Source organism: Protopterus annectens, chromosome 11.part0 (genome assembly GCF_019279795.1).
Source record: "Protopterus annectens isolate FY-2018-M chromosome 11.part0, PAN1.0, whole genome shotgun sequence".
Classification (NCBI taxonomy): Eukaryota; Metazoa; Chordata; order Ceratodontiformes; family Protopteridae; genus Protopterus; species Protopterus annectens.
The window spans coordinates 955109089-955136005 of record NC_056745.1 but is presented as its reverse complement, the minus strand read 5'-3'; the positions used below and the strand labels follow the sequence as shown (position 1 = coordinate 955136005).

The following is a 26917-nucleotide window of genomic DNA, read 5'->3' as shown; positions in this document are numbered from 1 at the left end:
TTAATTAGGCAAAAAATAAGTAAATAAATAATGATTGCTGTGTCAATTTGACAAAAAATGAACACGCTGTGTGTTTAACCAAACACTGCTCCCTGGTCACCCCTAAAAAAGGGATAATTTGTCCAGTGGGTTTATCTGGTATTGCATCTTACCTTTTTACCTCCACAAAGGCACTTGATTAAAAGTTGGCTTCATCACAAACTGGTGGCATCAGCATCCCTCCAAATCTCATTTCCAACCCACCTGACCAAATGATGTACGCTTTCCCATAGTCAAGCCAATTGGGTATTTCCTTCATTGGTCCAGCCCCCTCCTTTAACTATTCGTGTGGTTCCCAATATGTTATTTATGCCCGGGATCAAAGCTTCTCATGCTTTACAGTGGCGAATCCAGGAATTTGTAAAGGGGGTGGCAGTCTGATCAGTTGACTACCAGGGTGGAAGTGGGAAAGTGGGACACTGGGTTTGGTGGTTGTGACAAGATCACCTAAAGAAGCTCTAACATCATGTGTGGGAGGATAGCAATATACATTCGGATGCACGTAATTTTGCTGTGGATGTGGTAGTAGAAGCAGGTAATTCCTGTGCAGCACACAGTACCATGTATGGATAGTATAATATTTTCAATGCATGCCTGGAAAAGATAGTTGGGTGCCCATACCGAGTCACATTCTCCTTATATGCCACAGCAGCTATGCACTGTTATGAACTAGGAATTGGGTCCTACTGAAGGTGAAAATAGCCACAGTGAAATATTTAAGTAACTTTTTTTAATTAAATAATGATTTGTGTGGAAACAGTGAAGTTCAATTAAGTAAAGGTCTTCTCACCAGTTTCTGAGAGCAGTCTCAAGAGTAATGCTTGGACTTCCTTTTTCTTCTGAAGGGAAGAGCTGTGCATGCTGCTAAAACTTTATGAAAACTGTCCAGCCTTTGCTAAATCTCTGGCACTGACAATTCACAAACACGGACAGATTTAAGTGCATATGTAGATATATTTTTGAGCAATTCACCATGGATGGCATGCATCTCCACTCTGATGACTTTCCACTGCTCATGTTGTGCAGTGGCGGCCTGTGTAACTTAACTATCCTTACTGTTTTTTTCCAACCTTTGTCATCTGTTCTGATATTTGTTCTGTAGGTATACCTGCTGGGATGGCCATCTCCTCTTTCCCTATCTCTACCTTTCCTTCTATTCTTAAAAAATAAAAAATGGGGCCTGTTCTCACAAAAAAAAAAAAAAAAAAAATGCCCATACCCCTATGACTTTCCCTAAGATTTTCCTATTCCAATATACCTTGCGTGTTCCTCTTCTTCATCCACATCCATACCACTCATCTGCTTTTCTATGTCCCAATTTCCTTGGGTGTGTGCATTACCTGTGTTGCCCACACAAGTCCTGCATTCATTGGTAGTCAATGTTAGCTGTGTCGATGTGACCAAGATTGCCTTCAGCTTTATTAATTGTTTTATTAGAAAATTTGCAGATCCCACAAGTGATAGCTAGCATATTTTAATAACAATGTACTTGCAGAGATATTCCTTAGCTGTCTGTAAATGCACTGGTAAGATTCTGCTACAGATATGTACCTATGAATGTTAGGTTGCTTAGATTGTGAGATTCTTTCTGTAACTTTGTTAATGTACATCACGCTTTGACAGTGATTTTTCATTACTTATGGAGCACCTAAACATGATATACAGTGCACCATTACTGCTGAGATATTCCATTGTGCACTGGGATATTCTGAGTTCTCTATAGTTATTCTCAACATTTCCACTGCTATCAGCGTAATGTGCCAGATTCCTCAAACTTTTCAGATTCTGGCCATCTGTGTTATGTGGGTATGACTATATAATTACATATATTAATCTTTAATGTAGGGTGTTTATTGTGAGGTTCACAGCTTACCAACTTGTTTCACTAGAATGCAAGACTCTCCTTTTGTTGCAGTGTTAACGGAAATGCAGTAGGCTATATACTGACTTAGGTAGTGAGGTATTGTGGGTTCAGTCTTTCATGATGTCATGACAGGAGATTACAGCTTCATGAAAATGTTTAAAGAGGCCTTCCTAATAAACAAAATTAAATGCACAAGTATCCACACTTTTTCATCTAAAATAGTATAACTTGGCATTCTATGTGGGAAGGATACTACATTAATCTCTAAGGGACTGTTATTCACATTTGCTATGGAAAGTGCTGTCTGCAATAGCTGCATTTGGGCTTCCCCAGGGGGTATGACTGGCATATGAGGGTTAAAGACTCTAGTGGAGGTGAGTAGTGGAAGGTTGATGGAGAGAACAAAGATAGAGAAAGAAGGGAGGTGAATGAACATTAACAAGAGTTTGAATAAGAAGAGGAATAGGCTGGGGACTGAGCAGTTAAGGCAGTCTTGGAGAAAAGACAGCAAGGAGTGGGAAAAGTAATGAAGAGTGGGCAGATGAGGGGTTTGGGAAGAAAATATACAGGGTATGTAGATGAATTAGGAAGGCAAAACTGGAGTTTGATGCAGAGGTATGTATTTGTCACAAAACTGACACCACCTAGGTTAAAAAAAATAGTGATTACCAAGTCTCATTTTGCAGGAGATGTTGCTTATGATTGTTACTTGTGATGGTAATTTTGAGTGATATGGAGCCTATAGGAATGGATGGGAAAATATGATAAATGGTCTGTGAGGAATATGTACTCAGAAAAAGGTGGTTCTTTGATCCCAAACAGAGAAAGTTAGTGAGGTTTAAAGCAGAAAGGAGGCACTAGAGGTCACACACTTGACTGTGGGTGAACAACTTGATAGTGCAAAGCTGAAAAGGTAACACTGCAGGTCTTAATGTGAGAAGGATCATTTATCCTAGCTGATTCAGTCATGGGAGGTAAAGATTATATCTTCTGTCACCTGCAGAGTGGGCAGCTCTGGGAAAAGTGTAACCTCATATGGGGAATGGCTGTATGTGTTTGTGAAAGGGTGATGGCGAGCGGAGAATTTACAGGGAGCTGTAAGGGAAGGTTTCAGAGATAGAGAGACAAACAAAAATGTAATGTATAGGGAGGAGAAATGTAAGGAGCAGATAGAATGGGGTCTGGCTATATTATTAAATGAGTGAAAAGGAATTAAATAAAATTTTTGTCTGTTCAAAAAAGTGTAAGCCTCCTACAACAGTACAAGGCACTTCCAGGAAAGACAGGCTGGGATAAGGGGAATGTTGGAGTTGAAGAGATATACTCAGGAAGCATTCTTACTTGAAAGGTAAAATGTGGCTTGTGAAGGGATGCAGGAGCCTCACAGATGGATAAACTGTTAAAGTTATAATGTGTGTTGCTTAGGAACAATAATGTGCGACCTATTTAATTCATTCAAATACCTCCAGTTATTCTTTTCTTAACAGAGTTCCACAAAGTATAGAACTGATTTTTAATTTAAAACTTCAGTAAAACTATTTTTAGGGGTATAGTATAGTAATAATTTAAAAATATCCTGAACAAGCTTTGACTTCAATTTGGATTTCAAATCATTCACACTTGGTTTACTTTTTAAGTTCTTACATTTTGCCCAGTTCTGCATTTGTTGTTTACCATTCCTCAAGACAAGTTATCTAATGAGTAATTGCAAATGTCTACCTCCAGTTCTACAAAGTAATTTCTCTTTGTTACACCATAATATTTTGAAAACATAACACTGTTCCTGAATGCCAGTGTGCACTTCCAAAGCAATAGTGCTGCCTGTTGAAGTCAGGCTTCCCTGCATTTGAAGTGAGGAACTCCCCCAAAATGTCAGCAGTGTTACTGCAGGTATTACATGGGAAAGACCAACATACAGTTGATGAAATTAAAGGACAACAATGTGATTCTATTATTAATTGCTCAACTTTTCTGTCTTTTTTCTCCCAATTTACTGTCCCTGCAATGAATAAACAACAATACAGCTTTTAAAATATTTTCAACTGACTGTTTCTCTCGACTAGAACAGTACCTTACTGTACTGTGTTGGTTTCACTTTCAAAAAACTTTTGTTCCGCCCTGGAAAAATCTCCAATTCACTGATGTCATGAAGGCCACTGAATACAGGTAGTTTTCTGACCATTTCCCTCCCCAAACTGACATCACCACTATCTTCCTAAAAACCCACCCATGCTGTGGTTTCACAGCTCCATGGTCCTTCCTCTACCTATACAAAAACTAAAGGCTAGAACAAGGAAACAGTACATGAGTCAGATCTTCTGCTGTAAGCTGTCAATCACAGTAGGCAAGAGCTCAAATTACCCTTAGCACTTTGAGAGCTAGGGAAGTTAGGTGTGAAGGGGGATGGTAGATGAGTCAAAGTAGTACAAATTCAGGCTTCGCAAAAGACTGCAGTTTAGCCATTCTAAAAAGAAGCAGCAGTAAAAAGCACTATGAAAGCCTGTTCTGTGGCATTTGCATGGTTTGGGTTTTAAGCAGTCATTGAACAGCATGAAATATTACTTAAAACTGACTGAATGACAGCAGTGCCATGACAGGAGCTTTAGGAAGAAAGAGGCCTATGTGATGTAATTTTGTACAGATGAGCACTGAATTATGGGATACCTAGAGGCAGACTAAACAATCAGAATTACTTCAAGATGCCAGACCCCATGTGGTCAGACTCAGGAATTACATATAAAAATATTTAAAAACCTGTAAATATTCCCAGAGTGGTGTTAAAATGTAGGAAACACCAAACCATGGTGAAATAAACATGTTTTTTGAGTTTGTGGGTGTGGTTCTCCTTTAATATGGTTTAGAACAGATTCAGTTTTACAGACCCTGACAATGTAAAACAGTGAGGACATATGAAAAGAAACACAAACTAACACAATAACTAGATGGGAATGTTATTTCCAGCATCCCGTTATACCATGTTGCAATGACTATTAAATCCATGTCATGGAATTAGATTGTGATAAAGCAGCTGATGTGCATACTCAGAATGCAATGCATAATTGTAATTTATTAAAATTCAAGAAAGTGCAAACAATTTTTTTCCCTGCACACCATAACCCTCAACTGTCCAGATTTTCACAGAATGTCCTGACTTTTGGCTCATGCTTTGGTTTGTTCTTCCAAAAATGTGTGGTTTTCTGGCAAATCACTGACGATTGAAGTCTCTAAATAATGACACACATTTGAGTTTCAGACTTCATATCGTTCAGAAAAATGCATGTTAACACAAACCCTGTTATTCTAGCAACTTTATAAGTTTATAGTTGTAATATTTAAAATATGTCCGTATTTTCTGGGCTTTTCTCCCACCATTATTTTAGGCTTTGTTCAGATTTCTTGCACTACGAGGTCAAGAGATATAGTGCCCTCAAAATACAAGCTTGCAGAGAGAGAGAGAGAGAGAGAGAGAGAGAGAGAGAGAGAGACATTTGAATTACAACAGAGTAACACTCATCCACTGCATTGTATTACTGCTAATACAATGAAGCTAAATGCCAGATGTATCATAATATCAGAGCTGCACCTTGGCTGAGACAGTGAAAGCAGCGTCCCTTCCTTTTGCAGTGCCTGCCTTGGGCTGTGAAGATATCCTGCCTGTTGACGGGATTCTCTTGCTCACAGAGTTTTCTCTCTGTCACTGTGGTGTCTGGCACTGAACACTGACTTGGCTGGTTCAAACAGTGAAAGTGTGAAACCTCAGTTTTCCTGCTGAGTTAACCACAGGCTTCTAAGAGGGAGGGAGAGAGCACAGAAGGAACGAGGGCAGCTGTGGGCTAGTCAAGCACAAGTGCGAACGGGGGACATGGCCAAGGGGAGGAGGGGAGTTGTGCTTCTACACAGGACAGACAGGACATCTCAGAAAGTAAACATTTTATAACAGTAACCTCTTAAACATATGAAGGAGCAGTTAAAACTGGAGCACACATCTCCAATACAGTCTCTGACCTCAGCCTAAATAAACCCTTACAAACAAAAGACTGGTTTGAGCTTTCAATCCCTGTCAACAGTGTTGTGTACAAATGATTGTGCTGTTTTGGTGCATACTAAGGGTGTGTGCCTTGTTCAAGTGTTTACATGTTCTTGTACCACTTGACTGTGAGTTGCAGTCCATACTGAGTTCAGGTACTAAGCGCGCAGCTTATGCGATTTATATATATATTCCATAATTCTTTTTAAACACCCCAATTACATTAAAACAAAAATTGGTTTGCATTGCAAGGCAAAAGAAATCTAAGCTAAAATAAAGCATATTCATAGGTTCATAGGTACGTACTAGGCTATCTGCCTGAAGGCACTTAAAAGCCTAGCCAGAATGTGTTAGCTTTCGCCACCTCCTTAGATTAGTTCCCTGTGCCTCTGTCCAGCACAGCCACTGAAGTGATCCCCAGGGTAAACGTTCCCATCCACTCGTCAAGGTTTCTCTTGAAGAGTGTTAGCTTGAAGCTCTACCTGATTGAGATTGGAATCTTGTTCCAAAGCATGGGAAGTCTCTGGGACAGGAATATATCCCTCCAGCACATCCTATTTATTGTTGTGGTAAGGTTTAGATCCCTAGAGCGTGCAGCTTGAGGGGATAAGGTTTTCTTTAGGTGGAGCATGTCCATCAATTCTGGGTTGGACATGACCTTGTATGTCAGGCAGAGATCACCTCTGAGTAGGCGGTATGCAACCGAGTACAGCTGGAGCATCTGTTTGAAGCCAGTGATCCTCTTGGTGAGGTACTTCTGTGGTCTTTCCAGCTATTGCAGGTGTCTTGTAAGGTACATCCCAAATGGGGCATTGGACTCTATGATGGGTCTGATCAGTGATGAGTAGAGGGGCACAATGACCTCTTTTGATCTTGATGCAAACCATTTTGTGATTAGGTGGGCCACATAAAAGAATTTTCTAACCACTATGGCAATGTGATTATCAAAGGAGAGATTACTATCAACTTGGGTCCCCAGATCCCTTATTATGTCTTCCGTATTTAGGGGACTACCACCTATGTGGTAGTTTGTGGGTACTTTGTTTTTTTCCAAAGGGGATGACTATGCACTTTTTGGCATTTAGCTTGTGGCTATGATTTCGACACCAGGTATCCATCTCAGTGAGACCCTTTTTTGAGGATGTCTGTGTCAGTCAGAGAGTCAATTATAGCCCCCAGTTTGCAGTTGTCTGTGAACTTGGTCAGCCATAGTCCTCCTGTGCTTGCTTGTATCTCTGAGAAGTATATGCCAAACAGGAGGGGTCCTAGGACTGAGCCCTGGGGAATGCCACTTGTAACCAGTTTAGAGTCGGACCTAGCTCCTACAACTCTCACCACGTGTGTTCTGTCCGTGAGCCAGCTGGCAACCCATCTTGTGATTTAGGGGTTTATGTTCAGGCTGGTGAGCTTGTCTATAATACCAGAATGGGGAATGATGTTGAAGGCCTTTGCAAGGTCTAGGTAGGATGTGTGTACCACCTTTCCCTTGTCTATAACCTTGGTAAATGTTTCAAAGAAGTCCACCAGGTTTAGGAGGCATGATCTGCCCTTAACAAATCCGAACTGGGTAGGGTCCAATGTTTGGAGGTTCCCAATGTCTCTTTAAAGGAGTTCCATGATGATGCGCTCCATAGCCTTGCAGACCAAGCTAGTCAGGCTTATAGGGCGATAGCTCCTGGGGTCTGTTGTGGCTCCACCTTTGTGGAGTGGAATAACCGTTGCTGTGCACCACTCTATGGATACGTGGCCTGTGGAGAGGTTGAGTTTGAACAGTGTGTTTAGGTGATCTTAAAGCAACCTTAACTCATTCACTTTGCACCAAGACAATGGGTCACCATTATTGAGTCTTTTGTTGGTTTTATTTTACTTATACTACACTACAACAGTGAAAATATTTATGTGTGGTACTGTATTTTGGTGCCTTTTCTTCACCAGTTACTTTCCTAAAATGTTTAGAATCCCCTCCCCCAAGTTTCTCAGGCAGCCTAGAGGAGTGGCCCTCAAACAAATAATTCCAATCCCACCACTCTGGCATGTTATGGCAAAGCAAAACTGCATTCCCCACCCCTGCAAGCTAAGCAGCTTGTCAAGTGCTCGTGGCTTTAAATCCAGCCACTGAATAGGATGCAAGTCTGCACAGCCATTCCTAATGCGGCCTATTTAACTAGTGTTACACAGCATATATGTACCTACGTGGGTCATGACAGATAAGTCAAGTACTACAAATTAATCCTGCCTTCCCTTTCAACAGTGGGCCAAATGTGGTACTGATTTAGTGCCTTGAAAACCCCTACTTCAGAAGTTCTTCAATTAAAAAAAAAAAAAAAATGCCCCATTGCAGACAATTGTGACTCACTCACACTGGAAGGGCAGGTCTCTGCACACTCTGCAAAGTCAGACTTGTTTAAAATTAAATAATAAAAAGTTAAGTAAACTCTATTAAAACTTGTCACCCTACGCTCTCACCCACCAACGTGCCTAATTCAACTAGGGAGGTGCTGTTGGAGGAGGATCATTAGAAAAAAATCAAATGATGACGGCAAACTACAATTGCATCTCCAGATGTATTAGGCATGTTTTGTGACAGCATACGATTCTTTGCAAAGAAAAGATGCACCTTCAGAAGTTGAATTGGAAAAATATACCGCCAAAAGAAATGTACATTTTCAGGTTTCAGCTTATATTTTTTTACTGCACTATGAAATAGAAAACGCACCGATAGTGCATTTTCTTTTTCATAGTGCAATTAAAAAATACAAGTTGAAACCAGAAAATTTACCGCCACTGCTTTATACACTGCCATTTGAATATTTACTCTTCAAGCACTGCTAATCTACAAATTACTGATAAAGACAAGTACTCATAGTGGATGCTGTTAAGTTAACTTATGGGTTCTTCTAGATGCTTTCCTAACATTAGGAACACACACACATACACAGTGAAGACCTTCATTTATGAGGTTGTGTGTCTTCCTATTCAAGAGAAACACTTTACACTGTGACAGCAATATTTAGGGTTTTATTCCATTTGACTGAAGACTTAGTACTTCGCTGTACCACCTATCTTCCTTTCCTATATAATGGGGAGGACTATTTTTCTTTAATGTGCTCGCCAGGATCCAGGGCTCTATACTATCCTTGCCTGGCCTATTAACAGTTCATTCAACAGTTTTACTCCAATGACTCCTGCATTGGTCAAGACTGTGCTAATGATTTCTGTTTTTTGTAACTTGCCTCTTTTGACAGATTTACTTTTATAACTTAAATACAAGACAGAAACACTTTTTCTCTGGAAAAGAACCACCATGAAATGGCTCGTTTAGAGTCTTGGTGGTTAAAGTTTCTGAATCACAGCTCCATAGTCCAGGGTTCAAATTGACCTCCAGTCACTGCCCCCTGTAGAGTGTGCCATGTTGTCCTTTTGCCGACATAGGTTTTCTTTAGGTATTCTAAGTTTTCTACCACCTTCCAAAATCAGTCTGGTTGACCGACTAGTCAATATTGTCCCTATTCCCTGCATAAACACCCTTGCTCAGTTGATGACCAGTTCACTTACCTGGCTAACAGCTAATCAAATTTAGAGCATATTTATGCAGAAAATAAAGTTTGTTTCACAAACTGCCTTTCTGATACCACCCCACTTAACTGCTTGTGCTGTTATTGCTGTTACCTGTGTTGCAGGTGCTGGATTAATGGCACTTCTGCAATATGCATCACATACAAGCAGCATAAAGTACAGTTTTGTACCTACCATAAATGTAGATGTCCGAACTGGATAGCATCTGCAGTCATAACAACTGGGTTGTCCTGTCGTCAGGCAGCCCTTCAGTCGGCCGGATTCCAAAGTCCGGGTCCGGCTTCGGCTGATGTCGCACTTCACCCGACGTCATCTCTGTTGGTCTTCGGGTATAAAGGCATCAGCCGACGCCATTTTCCTCAGTGTTTCTTGCCCCAGATGCCAGTTGCCCTCTTGAAGGCTAAAATTTGGATAAATGCCAATGTTTCCAAAAAGATAGAGGTAAACACAAAAATAAGCATGTAAGTACATATATACAAACAAATACACCATAAAAGACTCCCCCCCACCAGCTAGCTATTAGGAGGGTAAACACCCTAGGAGTACCACAGAGGGGAAGGAGGGAGGGTAATCTTGACTGCAGATGCTATCCAGTTCGGACATCTACATTTATGGTAGGTACAAAACTGTACTATGTCCTTCATGGATGCATCTGCAGTCATAACAACTGGGTAGAATACCATAGCCAACTAGGGAGGAGGAAAAACTAGATTATGGTGTGTTTAAGATCCCTTGCAGTACAGCAGTGGCAAACCCTGCTCGGGATCTGGAATATAGAGGCAAATTATAATGCTTGGCAAATGTATGCACGGAGGTCCAAGTAGCCGCCTCAATAATGTCTTTGTTTGCCACTCCTCGTAAGAAGGCTGTGGTAGTGGCTGTTGCCCTTGTAGAATGAGGTCTTATGTTCTGTGGAATTGGTTTTCCATGGAAGGAGTAACAGAATCGTATGCAATTTCCTATCCATTTGGAGATTGTCTGTTTGGAAATAGCTTTTCCTTCCCTTCCTGTTGCATAGGCTACAAAAAGCTGGTCAGTTTTTCTGGTACTTTTTGTTCTGTCCAGGTAGTAGCATAGCTGTCTATGTATATCCAAGGTATGCAGTATTCTTTCCCCTCTGTTTTGTGGGTTGGGAAAGAAGGTAGGTAGGTGGATTGCCTGGTTTAAAGACACTCTGGATACCACCTTAGGCATAAATGTAGGATTAGTCCTCATGGACACTCTATCTTGGTGGAAGATTAGGAAGGGCTGTACTGCCATTAGGGCCTGAAGTTCAGAAACCCTCCTGGCTGAGGTTATTGCCAGTAGGAAGGCAGTTTTCCACGATAGATGCTGTAGGTCTGCTGTTGCTGCTGGTTCAAAAGGTGATAGTGTCAGCTTTTCTAGCACAAAGTTCAAGTCCCAAGCTGGCAATGGTGGTTTCCTTGGAGGTTTTACATTCTTGATTCCTCTGAGGAACTGCCTGAGTAAAGGATGTGAAAAGACAGGTGGATCAAAGCTGTATTTTGCTGATATAGCTGATGCATGTATCTTGATGGAGGAGTAGGACAGGCCTGTATTGTAGAAGTTCTGCCAAATACTCCAGAATGTTAGGCATATCTATGTTTGACACATCTTTTCCTCTTTCAGTACTCCAAATGACAAACCTTTTCCATTTACCTGCATAGTTCCTTCTTGTTGAAGGTCTGCGGGCTTCAAGAATAATATCTTTGACTCTTTGGGAAAGTTCTGGATTAGCTGCTGCTATGTGATGTTCCATGCAGTCAGTTGCAACGTTTTTAGGTTTGGATGCATGATGCTGTAGTTGTTCTGAGTTAACATCAAAGGCATCAGGGGTATTGGCCACATATTGTTCCGAGACATGCTCCTCAGCAGTGGGTACCAGTGTTGTCTTGGCCAGTTTGGAGCTATCAGGATTATCCTTGGACGTTCTTCCTTGATTTTTAGTAATACCTTGTGTATCAAGGGAAGAGGTGGGAATGCATATGCTGTTAGGCCTTTCCAGCTGAAGGAGAGCGAATCCACTTTCCATGCCAGTGGGTGGAATGTCCTTGTGCAGAACTTTTTGAGCTGGTGATTGAGAGGGAAGCGAATAGATCTATCTGAGGCATTCCCCATTTCTTTGAGATGGTCTTGAAGATGTCCCGGTGTAGCATCCATTCGTGGGCATCCGATGTGGTTCTGCTTAATATGTCTGCTAGAGTATTCTCCTTTCCCGGTACAAATATTGCCTGTAACTGGATGTTGTAGCTGAGTGCCAGGTTCCACAGCTCCAAAGTCATTCTGCATAGGGGGTATGAATGAGTGCCTCCCTGTTTGTTGATGTACCACATGACTGTGGTGTTGTCTGTCCTTATCATCAACTGGCCCTCTTTGAGAAATGGTTTGAACTTTTGGATTGCCAGTTTTACTGCCAGCATTTCTTTTAGGTTGATGTGCAGGTGAAGTTGATCTTGCGTCCACAATCCTTGCACGCATTTGTCCAGCATGTGGGCCCCCCATCCTAGGTCTGAAGCGTCTGTTGTGATGGTCTGGTTTGCTTGACATCTGCGAAAGGGTAGACCTGGGTTTGACTGGCATGCTTGAGCCCACCATAGGAACTCCTGTTTTAAGCATGGAATTAGTGGAATTTCTGTTTCTAGGCTGTGCCTGTGTTGGGACCATAAATTCTTTAGGTACCACTGTAGTTTTCTCATATGTAGTCTGGCAAGTGGGACCAAGATTATGCATGATGCCATGAAGCCCAAGGCCTGCAGTACTTTTCTTGCTGTTAACTTGTTCTGTTTTGTTAGAGCCAAGAAGTAAAGAGGGAGTTCTTTGTGTTTTTCTGCAGTTAGGAATGCCATTTGTCTTACTGTGTCCAATTCAGCCCAAGAATGTCCTTGTTTGGGATGGTATCAGTCTTGATTTTTGTAAATTGACTGTGTATCCCAGTGCTTGTAGCAAGTGAATGACCCTTTGTAAATCTGTTGTCAGCTTGCTTTTGTTGTCCCCTTGTATTAGGCAGTCGTCCAGGTATGGGTAAATTTGAATTCCCTGTAGTCTGCAGTGGGCGATTACTGATGCCAGGCATTTTGTGAATACTCTGGGCGCAGCAGATAAGCCAAAGGGCAATGCTGAGAATTGATAATGCTCTGATCCTGCAAGAAATCTGAGGTATCTTCTGCAGATTGGTCGAATGGGGACGTGCAGGTATGCCTCCTTGAGATCTAGAGTTACCAGCCAACACTCCTTGCCCAGCATGGGAAGAAGTTGCTGTAGGGTCAGCATTTTGAATTTTGGGACAATGATGTATGTATTTAAGGTGGACAGGTCGAGAATAGGTCTCCAACTTTTTTCCTTTCTTGGAACTAGGAATAGTCTGGAGTAGAATCCTTTCCTTGTTCTGTTGTTGGCACTCTTTCCACAGCTCTCATGTTTGCTAATTGCATTATCTGTTGTAGAGCCTCTGTTTTTTGATTTGGAGGTAGGTTTGGCATTCCTCTTTTGACTGGTAAAGTGTGGAAGTGGAACCGGTAACCTTGATCTATGGTTTGTAAAATCCACTTGTCTTTTGTGATATAGTGCCAGTTCTTCGAAAATAAGGTTAATTTGCCGCCTAATGGAGCTGCTATTTGTTCCCTGGTAGGCGGATTTAGAGGTAAGTCACTGTGGTTGTGTTGTTGTAGTGGCAGCGGTTGTGTCTGTGCCTCTGTTGTTACCTTGCCACTGTCGTCCTCTGTAGGCACCTCCTCTGGATTGGTTTCTGCCTCTGGAACGTCTATTCCTGCCCCTTTGGGATCTTGTGGAGTCAGGAAAGGACCAATTTTTGGCAGGCCAGTTCCTGCTAAACCTTGGGGGTTGAACCTGCAAGAAATCTTTAACCGTTTGAACAGATTTTGCCTTTTCTTCCATTTTCTTCATTACCTGCTGGGCAGGTGTACCAAACAAGCTGGTCTTATCCATAGGAGCATCTAATAACTTTGCTTTAACATGATCCGGTAAGGCTTGTTCCTTTAGCCATGCGTGTCTTCTTATCACTGTGCCAGTCATGGCTGATCTAAATGAAGCCTCCAGTGCATCATAGCCACATTTTAAGGAATGGTTACTAACCTGTTGTATGTTATTTACCATTTCTAATACATATTTCTTATCAATAGAGTCATCAGAGGATAGCTTTTTTGTTAACTGATCAAGCATAAACTCTTGGTATTGTATCATGTGAAACTGACAGTTTAAAGCTCTAGCTGAGAGAGTAGCTGAGGTGTAGACCTTTTTGCCCCATCTGTCTAATGACCTGGCTTCCCTTTCAGAAGGAATAGGGTTTTTAGCTGTGGTCGAGGCTACTGCCCTGGGACCCTGGGATATAGTTTCGGGGTCTGCAAGTGGGGCCTTGTAAAGGTGGTGATGAGTGTCTGGTACCCTGTAAAATCTGTCTGGTTTGGCAGGGGCTGGAGGTAAAGAATCTGGTGCAGAGCAGACATCATTGAAGGCATCGTCCACCACAGAGAGGACAGGAAGTATAGCTAAGGGCCTGTGCTGTGGAAGGTGCAGAAAGGTCCTAAGTCTTTTTCTGGAGTCTGAGAAATCCTGCTGCTGCCATTGGAACTGCTCTCGCATGGCATGTAAGGTTTCCCCAAAGGAGAATTCTTCTGGTGGGGAAGCAGCTGGAATGGATTCTTCAGCATCTGAGTCTTCATAATTGGAGAAAGGAGCCTCTGGCTGGTCTGTTATGTCTGATTCATCGGCAGAATCATCAGAGGACACAGGCTCGGGGGGCTCTGCCCTGGGTCTCTTCTCTGGGGGCTGAGAGGCCCTGTCTGGGTGAGATTGAGATCCCCTAATTAATGAAATTAAATCTTCTGCCAGAGTAAGCATTTGTGAACTAGAAGAGGGCCTGGTTGATGGGGGTTTAACAGGCACTGTTTTAGTAGTTTTGGCTGCTTTAGCCCTGGCAAAGGCCTTAATGGACATGGCTGCTGGAGGCCTAGCAGCACCACGTGCTGGGGTAGAGACATCCAAGGGGATGGTGTCTGATAAGTCAGTGGCAACCACCGTAGTGGATAAAATTTCTGAGGCCGATTCAAGAGAAGTAGCAGGGGCCTCAGTGGTAGTGATAGATTCAGCTGTACTTTGATCAGTTTTCTCGGTTTCGGCCGAAACCGAGACACTCGCGGTTTGCTTAACCATGGTTTCGGCCGAAACCGCGGACCGCGAGTGTCGGTCTTTATCTTTGTGTTTTTTAGCAGTTTGGGTAGTCGGAGGATCCGACGGCATAATATACGCAAAATCAGAACCGAAAAACTGTTCAGCAAACTCCGACCGACGCCTAAGCGTTCGTCGGTTGAATGAAGCACAGGCCGAACAGGCTGCTACGTCGTGGGCTGGGCCTAAACAAGGCAGACAATAAGAGTGGAAATCTTTATGAGGTATTTGTTTCCCACAGGTTAAACAATTATTAACTTTTTCTGACATCGGCTGAGGCAAGAAAGAGTCCCCAACGGGGTACTTAGCTTTAGAAGTCTTCAAAGTAGTATTCGGTAGAAGTAATCTCTGGATCCGACCGACCGGCACTTGCGAACAGCTTCTGCTTCGGGCGCCACGCGGCAAGAAAGACTGAGGAAAATGGCGTCGGCTGATGCCTTTATACCCGAAGACCAACAGAGATGACGTCGGGTGAAGTGCGACATCAGCCGAAGCCGGACCCGGACTTTGGAATCCGGCCGACTGAAGGGCTGCCTGACGACAGGACAACCCAGTTGTTATGACTGCAGATGCATCCATGAAGGACATCAGTGTAATCTATCTCTGGTCTCAAGTGTGCTTGGTAGTTCAGGAAGAAGGATTTTTTGGAAAGTTAGACTATTTTTGACAATTTGATGAAATGGACATGATTTCTGTGTAGATGGTTATATATTTTATATCTAGATACATTTAAGCAAATGTTTAAGACATTTCTAGCAATGCAGAATTGCTAATTATTACAGAGCTCTATGTAACTAATTTTCTTTACTGGCTGGAAAAAAGCCTAAATACAAATTCACTCATTTTTATACTAGAAAGACTACAGTTTCATAGCAGTAGGTAGTCAGACAACAGGCAGTTAGTTAAAATAAGTGTTGTGGTTGTTAATTTATAAGGTTATATATAAGAGAGAGTGGATACTTGCTAGTACTGCTCAGTAGGAGGACATGTATTTAGCAGTGAACCCTTACATTCATTTTAGTTGATGGTGTGCGTGGGCTAAACATATTTCACCTGAATAAGTGGACTTAAGATAAGGCAAAAGATTCTATGAACAAAATGATTGATCCAGGCAAAAGGCCTGTGAATACTTTAATTTCTTCACAAGACTGACTAGGAAGTTAATATTTGTGGAATTAACATAGGTGTGAGTGTGTGCGTGTGTGCCTTCTGTGGAAGGTTGGGCGCCGGGCTGGCAACTCGACACTGTAAAAAAACTCCACTGCAAATCATGAGAGAACAGATGATCCACTGTGGTGACCCCTAACCAGGAAAAGCCAAAAGAAGAAGAAGATTAATTCGTCATAAGTAGGCTGTGGTGCAGCCTTCCTCTTTTGATAGGGCCTCACTTTTTAAGTGAGGTTTAAACTACAAATCTATAGCTGAAAGAGGAAACAGATGAAGACTGTCTTGCTGGTAGAGGGAAAAGACTTATCAGTGCTTGTGTAAAAAGAAAAGTGCAGCAAAAGAAAAACTACAGAATGTTTATGCTGGAATAAAGTAACAGCAGAAATGTTATTAACCTGATAAAAATAAGTCTCAGAATAAGGTGCGAGGAAGAGTGATATAGTTAAAAGGGGCAAGACAGGGTAGGGAGGGGACAGTTCTGGATACAGACTGTTAATATACCATTGGGGGAACAGCAGTGTGAGTATGTATGAGATGAAACTGATGAATCTCACAGTGTGGGTAGGCTGCATAAGAAGGTCACCTTGATGGAGATCTGGATCAGTGCATCAACAAACTAATACCTTAACTTACCTTAAACAGAATTCACTGAAAATGTTGCAGTTTGTCAGTTTCAAACATCAATACTTACATTAATGTTTGCTCTGCCTACAAATGTCAGTATTCCTATGTTGCTTTCAAATTTTCTTATAGTTTTCTGTTACACAAATGTACTCAGCTTGATACAATTCACTGTGTGAGCCAATAACCCTGGAAGCATTGAAAGAATAGCATCTCAAATGTGTAGCTTCAAGTCTGTAGTTTCACAAAATGGTAAAACATATGAAGAGATAAAAAAATGAAACTTTGTTTCTGAGAAATAATATATTTTGTGGTCTGATACCACAGCTTACTAAAGGTGTGATTCTTATTACTTACTGAGTTTGTCAACTAGAACATATCACATGCATATATATCTTCTGTGAAATAAGCGGTTAGAAACCAAGCAGATATATGACCAAACTGGGCTACTGGTAGTATCTACTAATACAGAATCATCAAAAAATAAATAAATAAAAAAGGCTGTCAGCTAAACAACACACTGTGATATTAGGTATAAAGGCACATATATACGTTTCACATGATGTATAGAATTGCATAAGAATATCTATTTGGAGACTAATGACAAAAGTGCCATTTAAATGGAGAAATGTACTTGCATGAAACAAACTCAATACAGATATATTCTGGAGTTGTACTGCAACTTGGCAGACTGTCACTGGGAAATGGCAGTAAAAGCCCATATTCACTACCTAGGTAAGTCAGACAAACTTGGGATTCACAAAGGTTTACCCCATTGTGGAAGCATTAACTTCAAAGCTTTCTGCATTTCAGTAAGCATGAATGGGTCAGATGCCTTTCTCCTACTACAGTTCTCCACTGCATCAGGCCATAGCATGGACAGCAACGTCGCAGGTGAAGCTGCATGCAACTACAGCAGTCTGAGGGAGCGGCTAGTACAAATTAACCATATGCTGCTCCTTGGAAATGGTGCTGGCAGTGGATTAATGAATCATTCTACTGAGTTAATTCTTTGCATGCAGGAAAAAAACACCATCAAAAAGATGATGTTCACTCATTCATCCCATATGGATTCATGGCTCATTGCTCAAGTAGAGGTAAGTATACTGGAGTCGTGTGTGTGTGTGTGTGTGTGTGTGTGTGTGTGTGTGTGTGTGTGTGTGTGTGTGAGTGTGTGTGTGCGCATGTGTGTGAGTGTGTGTGTGCGCATGTGTATGTGTGTGTGTCTGTGTGTCATACCTCTCAACTTCTCAGAGGAAGAAATCTGGACAAAGCCATAAATAAAAGTGGGACAAATCCCCAAAAATAGGGGCACTTTTTACATATTGCTCTTACAAACTTAGAAAGTTGACAGAAAAACAGGTTTTAGATTAGAATGAATTTTCTGAAGGGTATGAAGTCTGAAACTCAAATGTCTATCATTATTTTCTAACTTCAGTCCTTAATGATTTGTTACTAATTTGCCAGAAAACTACAATTTTATAAAAACATGAACCAAAAATATGAGGCAGAAATCTGGATATTCTGTGAAAATCTGTACAGTTGAGAGGTAGGTGTGTGTGCATGTGTGTGTGTGTGTGTGTGTGTGTGTGTGTGTGTGTGTGTGTGTGTGTGTGTGTGTGTGTCTGCCTGCCTGTGTTAGAGGTGCCTTTGCTACCGCAAGGTGTGAGCTGGTGGGGAGAACACTAGCACAGCCAAGTCTGACTGGGCAGTGTTCAATTCAGTGACATGGTGATTAGCAAGGAGTTCTGTTACCTTAACTCCCAATCAAAACCTGTTCTTAAGGTCATTTTTATTCTGAAGCAAAAAAGCCACAGTTTGGGAAGTGTCCATCAGGCAGCCTAGAAAAGTTATTTTGTGGTTGGATGAGGGATAACTTTCAAGATGAAGTTGAAATCCTAGGTTCTGACAAAGAGGAAAGGCGGAGAGATTCTTGACAACTTTGAAGAGAGTCTACAAAAACAGGGCAGTATGGAAAGATGTAGATGTGTTGTAACATGCAAAAAGGGATCACTGATACAAGAAACTTTGTGAATACCATTGGTGCTCTAAATAAACCAAACTGTGAAAGAAGAGAGTTGAAAATATGAACCAAAAACAGAAAATCTTAAAAGCATCTGAAATCTCTGTAAATCCAAAAGACAAAAGAATCCACTGATATCCACCATGGCAGTTGAAATAAAATGTTTATTCCAGATTGTCCATGGCAGCTGAAACAAAATGTTTATTCCAGATGCATGGCAGTTGAAATAAAATGTTTATTCCAGATCCACGGCAGTTGAAATAAAATGGTTATTCCAGATCCACTGCTATTTTGGATATATAAATCTCTGTAAATGGGTGTGTGGTGATATGCTCCTTTCAGATCTAGTTACCAAGAAACTTAGAGGAAGAATAAGGGGGGAAAGAGACTGCAGAATAAACCTTTGAACTTTGGAACCCTGATGTGGAGATGTAAGAAAGACAGGTCCACAACAGGCTTGCAGGTTTCCTCCTTCTTAGGCACCAGAAATATGCTTGAATAGAATCCTTTTCCTTTTTGATCAGCTGGTACATATTATTTCTATTACTCCTTGGGATAGCATATGAGCAATGACAGGAGCAGAGAAGTGGATTTGATTCGGAGGATAGGACAGAATTCCCTTGCCACCTGTATCCCCTTTTGAATAACTTATAGTACCAAAACAACTGCTGTAAGCCAATACCCACAGGGGAAGATGTAGGGAGAAATTCCTTGAAAGATTTAGAGAGCTGCCAGGGTGGGAAAGGTACAAAGGCATAATCAGTCATTTTCCTTGGAGTGAGATTGTGCGTGCCTGTAGTACCCTTTTTTCTTAGACATGCCTTGACACTGCTTTTCAAATAGTTGCTTTCTTGCTTTTTGTTAAAATATTTTCCTGTAAAATGGCACTGAGCAGGAACTCTGAATTTCTGCTGTATTTTGGTATAGAGGATTGAAAAAAATTGCTTTACTCCTTGGATCACTTCCTCCACCTCATCAAATCTCTTAAGGACATCAGCAGGTGAAGTACTAAATAAAACCTCTATCGGGTTAGGGTATTGAGAATTTCAGATATGACATTATCTGGTAAATTTCGGATTTGTAAGCATGCGTTCCTGCACATTACTGAACCAATTGCTGAAACCATAGATACTGCATCTACAGAACAGTCACAGCATCTCAAGGAATGCTTGGTAACTTGTGTGACTATATTATAAAATAATGAGGACTTACATTCTTAAGTAGGTAAATCTGCAATAATCTTCTTCATTCCTTATGATGGCAAATTAAACCAAAAGGTGTTTAGACATATGGGCCTGACAACTGACAGTTCTACAGGCTCTGCCATCCTTAAGTAAGGGAACTGGACTTGATTCCACCACAAATTTTGACTGATAAGGAAATAGCAGAGTCAGCTCTAGGTTATGAAAAAGGTACTTATGAAACTGAGGTACCTTGTACAGTTTATCTGACTTCCTCACAACAAGTGCTTATCAGGAAAAGTACCGACAGCATTAAAGACATCCTCTAGTGCCCCAAAAACTATGGGTATAGCCAATGGTTTGGGGGTCTCAACATGTAATAGGTCATAGTACCCCTGCTATGTTTCACATATTTCCTTATGTTCACATTTAAACAAGTCTCTCACTGTTCCGGTACTTTTCTTCTTCTACAGGAGAATCTGAACAAATATTTTCTTCGGATTCCCAGTTTTCAGGTAAAGACACTAAGGAAGCGTAATTTAATGCACATTCAATATCAGAATCATATTCTGAATCAGAAAGAGAGGGAGAACTCATCCTTTTAAAATGAGCAGTAGAAGGAGAAGCAGACAAAAGTGATTGAAGACCTTTAGCAAAAGAACCATTCCCTTTAGCTTCTTTTGAGGTAGAAGTAGATGGACTGGAATGGTCTTTCACCCTTCTTCTCTTTTTCTTACAAAATTCTGAACAGATGCTCCAAACTGACTACGTCAATAGGTCTCCATTGCTGCCACACCCCCCCTCCCATCTGCCAAGTGCCTGGACATCTCTTTCTTATCTGGGGGATGTTGTCAGCCTCTTAGAATCCAACCAAGCACAGTTCTCCCTTCTCCACAGTGAGCATACATCCAGCCCTCAACAAGATTCCAGATTCCTGACCCTTAGTGGCTTCTTAAGCAGCAACACTACAAGGATCAAGTAGCAGATGAATGGGCTGATGGTTCTGATACAGCCGCAGTACAGTCATCCACCAAGGGACAGGAATGAAAGGATGCTGAAGAAAACAATGCCTAACTTAAGTTTTTTTTTCTTGGCGTTTTTTTTTTTTCTGCTTGACAATCAGAAGAGGGAAGTCCGAGATACCTGAAACAGAAAACACAGAAGGCCAAGTAAGGACTTTAAGTTGCTGGTTTTCTACAAAGAGTTTTAGGGAACAAAGCCTGCTTCTTATGGTTTTAAGTTTAAATGATAAGCATATAGAGCACAACCAGATGTTGTGTTCCTCTCTTAAGCAGAAAGACAAGCTGTGTGGGAATCTCTATATGGGATTTGACATCCACAGAAACACTTCCAATTTTATATCAGGCATAAGCAAAACTATCACTTTTCACAGAAATATGAAAAACTTCCCAACAGGTATTAACTGCCTAATTTCTGGAAGTAGTCAACTGCCAACCCACTGAAGACAAAGCAAAGACAGTCTGCCTGATTGCTTCAACTGCAGGAAAATTCTGCATTTCTGCACTCATACACCTGTTTTTACACTGGCACAGTCTTATACCTACTATGGCATATGGGCATTTGGAAGGCACCCACAAGCGATAGATACTGGCTGGACGCCCAATCCTTGGTAGGATACTTCTCATATAGCTTAGGCTTTTGCAGTGATTTAATGATGAATATCTGCAGCTGTGATCCATAAAACTGTGAGATTAAATGTCTGAAAAGCCAATATGACATACTAAGTAAGTGACTGTGGCACTTCAGTGTGTTTTCCTCACTGCAAAGTACAATTATATCAGTAGTACCGGTCCTGGGATAGTCTCCACAGCAGGAAACATTGGGGGAATTCTTCTGCAAAAATGTATTAACACAATTAATGAGTTTTGATGTTTGCCTCCACCCCCAACACATTTTCACAGTTGTGGGATTCGTTACTTGTTTCCCACTTCAATGTTGTGTCTTCCGGCTTCTCCCAGTTAGAGGTCGCCACAGTGGAACTCTGGTCCACTAATGATTGGCAGTAGATTTTTTACGTGCCGAGTTGCCAGCTCTGACGCACAACCTTCAACGAAGGTACGCCCATTCACGCATGTCTCCACACAGAAGATGCTCTAGCTGAGAATCTAACAGGACAACGTCTTACTGTGAGGCGACAACGCTACCGCAATTTCCCACTTCAATAGGGTGCTGTTTCCAATGGAAGCATGAAGAGATTTCCCCCTAAAGAAAAGTAAAATTAAAATCCTGCTTCCTTCATGCTTAAACAGAATTCAATGAAGTATTTAGCCCATGGATGTCAAATCATTAGGAGTTTCTTTTAGAATTAAGCCACAAATGTCTATCGGCAGCTTATTGGGCTAATGTAATGTTCTTTTCAGTTTTGCACTTATTTCAAGTTAAGTGCAGAAGATAAAGTTTTAAGCAACTCCGGGCCAATAATTAACTGTGGCTGGGAATCCACAGTAAGGAATGACTAAAACCAACATTTAATACTCAAAACACAGGAATGCAACACATTTCAGTTAATCAACATGTGTACAGTATCATCAAATCATTTGAGCTGATTTCAGTTTCTTCATACCTTCAATGGTTATGTTCTTCAGTAGAACAGGTGTCGCCACCTTCGAACCCAAAAGGATTCCAGTAGTCCTCCAATACAAAATGTTTGTGCCAGACTTCAAAGTTACCTGCAAAATGTAGATAAAAAAAAATTGGTATAAATGAAACAGTCAATCCCACAACATGGAATAAGATGTTATCTGATCCAATAAGATGACTAATTTCAGCAAGCAATATATAAATGTATTAAAATTTTGAGAATTCAAATCAGAGTTTCAGTCCCCTGACCAGTGATCAAATATCTCTATGGACAGGACATTGATGTGCAGACTGTACTCCATTTTCAACCACTCGCCATGAACTGTTCTTCCCTGAAAAAGTCCCCCCCACCCTATCAGGGAAGCGTCCGTGGTCACTGTGGCTATGGGGGGGGGGGGCGGCCTATCATATGCTTGTGGCTGTTCATCCACCATCGAAGATCCCGCTTGTAAGACTCCGTGAGCAGGATGTTGTGCGACAACGGTAGCCGTTGGTAAGACCACTGTGCGAAGAGTAGCCACTGGAGGATCCTCATGTGCATTCTCCCTAGGGAGACCGCGATAAGGGTAGCTGCCATCATGCCTAAAACTTTCAAGACCTGTGTAGCGGGGACTCTCTTGTTTTGTAGAAGAGTAGAAATCTGCTCTCTCAAGGCTGAAACTCTTGTTTGGGGAAGCCTGATCAGAGTTAAGGTAGTGTCCAATTCCGTTCCTATGAATGATATTTGCTGTGAGGGCGACAAGGCAGATTTTTCGAAGTTCAGCGTTATGCCTAAACGGGAACAGAGATTGATTGTATAGTCCCTGGCTTGCAATAGGTGATGCCTGGTGGTGGCGGTAAGGAGCCAGTCGTCTAAGTATGGAAACACCCAGAATCCTAGTCGTCTCAGGTGGGACGCCACTACTGCCATGCACTTGGTGAACACCCTGGGGGCTGAGGTGAGGCCAAAGGGCAGAGCTCAAAACTGAAAATGACTGGTTCCCAGCCGGAAGCGCAGGTGATCTCTGGATGGCCTGGCCATTTTTATGTGGTAGTACGCATTCTTGAGATCTATAGAGCACATCCAATCATTCATTTGAAGAAACGGAAGGATCGATTGTAGCATGGCCATCCAGAATTTCTCCTTCTTCATGAAGGTATTGAGTTTGCTGAGGTCCAGTATCGGCCTCCACTCCCCTGTTTTCTTTGGAACTAAAAAGAACCTTGAGTAAGTTCCGACTCTTTTTTCTAACAGCCTTTGTATTTCTACGGCTGCCTGATCCTGCAGAGTGGGTGGAACATCTGGGAATCTTTTTTGGGTGGGAGGATTGTCTAAGGGAGGGATGTTGTCTCTGGTTATTATGCTTTTTACCTAGGAATCTGAAGTGAGATTTAGCCAGGCCTCTGGGTATAAAGCCAAGCGACCCCCGACTGCCTCCAGAGTAGGACAGCAGGGCCTCCCCTCAGAAGTGCTGGAAGGGCTTCCCAGGTACACTATCCCTGTCGCCCTGGTTCTGCGGACCCCCTCTGCTGCCTCAGCGGCGTCTTCCATTCCTTCCCCCTCCTCTGCCTCTGGAGGGGGTTTCACTAGCTGTGGATTGGAAAGCTCCCTGAGTCTTCTGGAACCACATTTTTCCACCTCTTTGCCCTTTGGGGTATGGTCTAGAAGGAGCAGAAAAACTGACCCCTACGGCAGACAGGGTCTTTCCTTCTTGCTCACACCTAGTGAGTGTCTCCTTCACTTTGGGCCCAAACAAGGAGGAGCCATCAAAAGGGGCATTAACAAAGGAAGACTTGAAGGCTTCCGCAAAGGAGCATAGGTGCTTCAAGGATTGTCTCCTCAGAGCGATCGCTGAAGCTGAAGCCCTACTCGATCCTTCGGCTGCATACGAAATGAGCCGCGTGGATGAGCTAACCACATGGATGAGCTAATGATAGAGTGTAAGGTATTGAGCTGTGCTGTCACATTGTCTGAGACAGCAGCATCTGTGGTACCCTGTAGAGTATCTCCCAATTCTTTGAGGAGATCTCTTTGAAGACGGGTAAAATGAGTGAGGTAGTTCAGCGATCGCATGGAAAAAGTCACTGAACTAGAAATGCGCTTCCCGTACCTGTCCATCATCCTAGTGTCTTTGTTAGGAGGATGAACAGAGGAAGATGCTTCAGACATTTCTTTCTTGGTGGCCGCCGCCACTACCACAGCATCAACTGGGACTCCCTTGGTGAGATACGCTTTATCCTGGGGAGCAGTGATGTACTTATTGGGCCTCCGAGGGGCTGGTTCCAAAGTGTCAGGGGACTCCCACGCCCTTCGAGCTATTAAATCCATTAACTCATCGAAGGGCGGAGTTACCCAGGAGGTGGAAGGCTGAGCCCCAAAAGCCTTCAGCAACACCGACTCGTCCTCAGTGGGGGCAAGTGACTGCCAGTCACCCCTCTGTTTGAGAATTTCCAGGATGTCGGCAAACGAGACATCCTTGGAGGAGGGCCGTGGGGACCCCTCTGACTCATCCAAGTTGGTGTCCGATGTCAATGATTCCTGTGGGGAATCAAGGTGCCTCCTCTTGCACAATCTCTTCCTCAGGACTTCATCAGAGGGGACATCTGGTGAAGCTTCCGAGGAGCAGGGTTCACCCTCTGGGGCTGACTGAGGCTTTGGGTCTCTACGCTTGGTGGGGACCGGTGGTGCAGAGACAGAACGCGGACCTTTCAGGGAGGGAGAAGAGGAATCTGAAGATGTGAACGTCTTACCAGACAAAACCTTCCTCATGGCCTCGAAGGCACCGGAGCCCTGGGCCGAGGACTCCACCGGTTCCGAAGAAGATGGTAGCCTCCCCGGGCCCGGAACCACTGGCTCCGATCCAGAGGATGGAGCCGAACTAATCTGTGCCGAGGCACCGAGAAGAAGAGTCGGAACCGAAACTTCGGTTCGACTCTCCCCCCCGGAACCGAGGAGAGACTGTCGGCTCCGAGACCCCTCGATGGGTACAGAGGGTGTTGAGGTCAGTGGAGCCGAAAGCACTAAAGAAGGCTTCGGCTCCAGGGGATCAACAATCATCAGATCCTCGACTCCTGGCTCCGATGACTCGATGGGTCTATGGATGGAACAGGAAGGGCTTCAAGCTTCGAAACCAATTGGGACGAAACCGCAATTAGTTTGGATAAGGCTGTGTTCTCCATCAGCTTCTGCACCACTCGATCCACATCGGTATCTGACAGTGCTCTGGAGGAACGGGTTGAAGGGGTCAAAGAGGTCACCGAGTGAAGGATCGATGAAAGGAGCACCTCTGACACTGGCTCCAAGACCTGGACCTCGCCCCGAGGCAACAGCTCGGTGCTCGGCTCCAAGGTCTGTGGAGCCGGCGACCAAATCTTAACAGAGATACCCGGAGCCGATGACCTGGGCTCCGATACCTTCAAAGACTTCGACCCCTTCGAAGACTTTGATGACTGGTCTGCCTTCTCTAATGTCTCCTGAAACTCCGGCTTCAGGAGACCCCTCTCAATCAGTTTCCTGCGTCTTTCCATCATCACTCTGCCAATAAATGAGTGGCAGATGTAGCAGTCCTCCTGAAGATGGAGAGGGCCTAGACAGTAGACGCAGGAAACGTGGTTGTCTGTTATGGACATTTTCTGTCCACACTGGCAACGTTTAAAACCAGACTTGGCTTTCTCTGACATATTCTGAATAGAAAAATACAGTATGTAATACTAATATGTATATAACTATATATATAAATATATATATATATATATATATATATATATATATATATATATATATATATATATATATATATATACACACAATAACTAACCTGACTAAACACACAGGTACAAATTTACAACAAGACATTAACTAGGAAAAAAGGTACTTCACACAGAAAAATCTGACAGAGCCCTGACAGAAAGATATTGGCCTAAGGCCTAGGAGCAGCCGCTCCCACAAATTCTTAAACACTATTTTAAAACAACACGCGCACACAGACACACACACACACACACACACACACACACACACACACACACACACACATACACACACACACACACACACACACACTACTACTGACTAATACTAAGAAAAATCTCTAATTATTTTTAACTTTTTAGAAATATATAGAAATTTTTTATATAGAAAAAAGGATACTGGCCCGAACTCTCACTCGACGATGAGACCTGTTGCAGCGGCAAACTAGATCTGAGGGTTAGCAGGAGAGGATCATGGGATAGGGACTGTGCCTCAAGCTTTTCTTAGATGCAGAGCTTGGAATGTGGCCAACTCGGAGCCGAGGGATTGGCTCCGAACCCATGTGTAAGAACAAACGGTGAGATCGAACAACTTCACATTAGTATGTTTTTACAAGTATTGCCTTTTTAGACCACACATAAAAAACAAATAGCTGATCAGATTTTTTAAAGGACTTGGTTCTGTCAAGACAGTACCTGAACTGCCTATGTACATCCAGAGTATACAGAATTTTTTCTCCCTGGTTGTGAGGGTCAGAACACTAGGAGATTAATGGCTTGATGAAGGATTTGCTATTAATGACACCCGATCCCTACAAAAGACCAGACAGGATTCATCCACCATGAGAGCTTGTAATGCAGATGCTTTCCTTACAGATACCAGAGCAATAAGAACAGTTTTTCAT

At 42.5% G+C, this 26917-nt stretch overlaps 1 protein-coding gene across 3 annotated transcripts in view; it reads right to left on the bottom strand.

Moving 5' to 3' along the window:
• Window positions 1-26917, bottom strand: part of ELAPOR2 (endosome-lysosome associated apoptosis and autophagy regulator family member 2) — a 1439853-nt gene that overhangs the window by 640946 nt on the left and 771990 nt on the right. For all 3 annotated transcript variants that reach the window (XM_044088347.1, XM_044088349.1, XM_044088348.1), the window contains one exon: window positions 22267-22372. In XM_044088347.1, the coding sequence (XP_043944282.1) occupies window positions 22267-22372 (106 nt within the window). The remainder of the gene's footprint in view (window positions 1-22266; window positions 22373-26917) is intronic.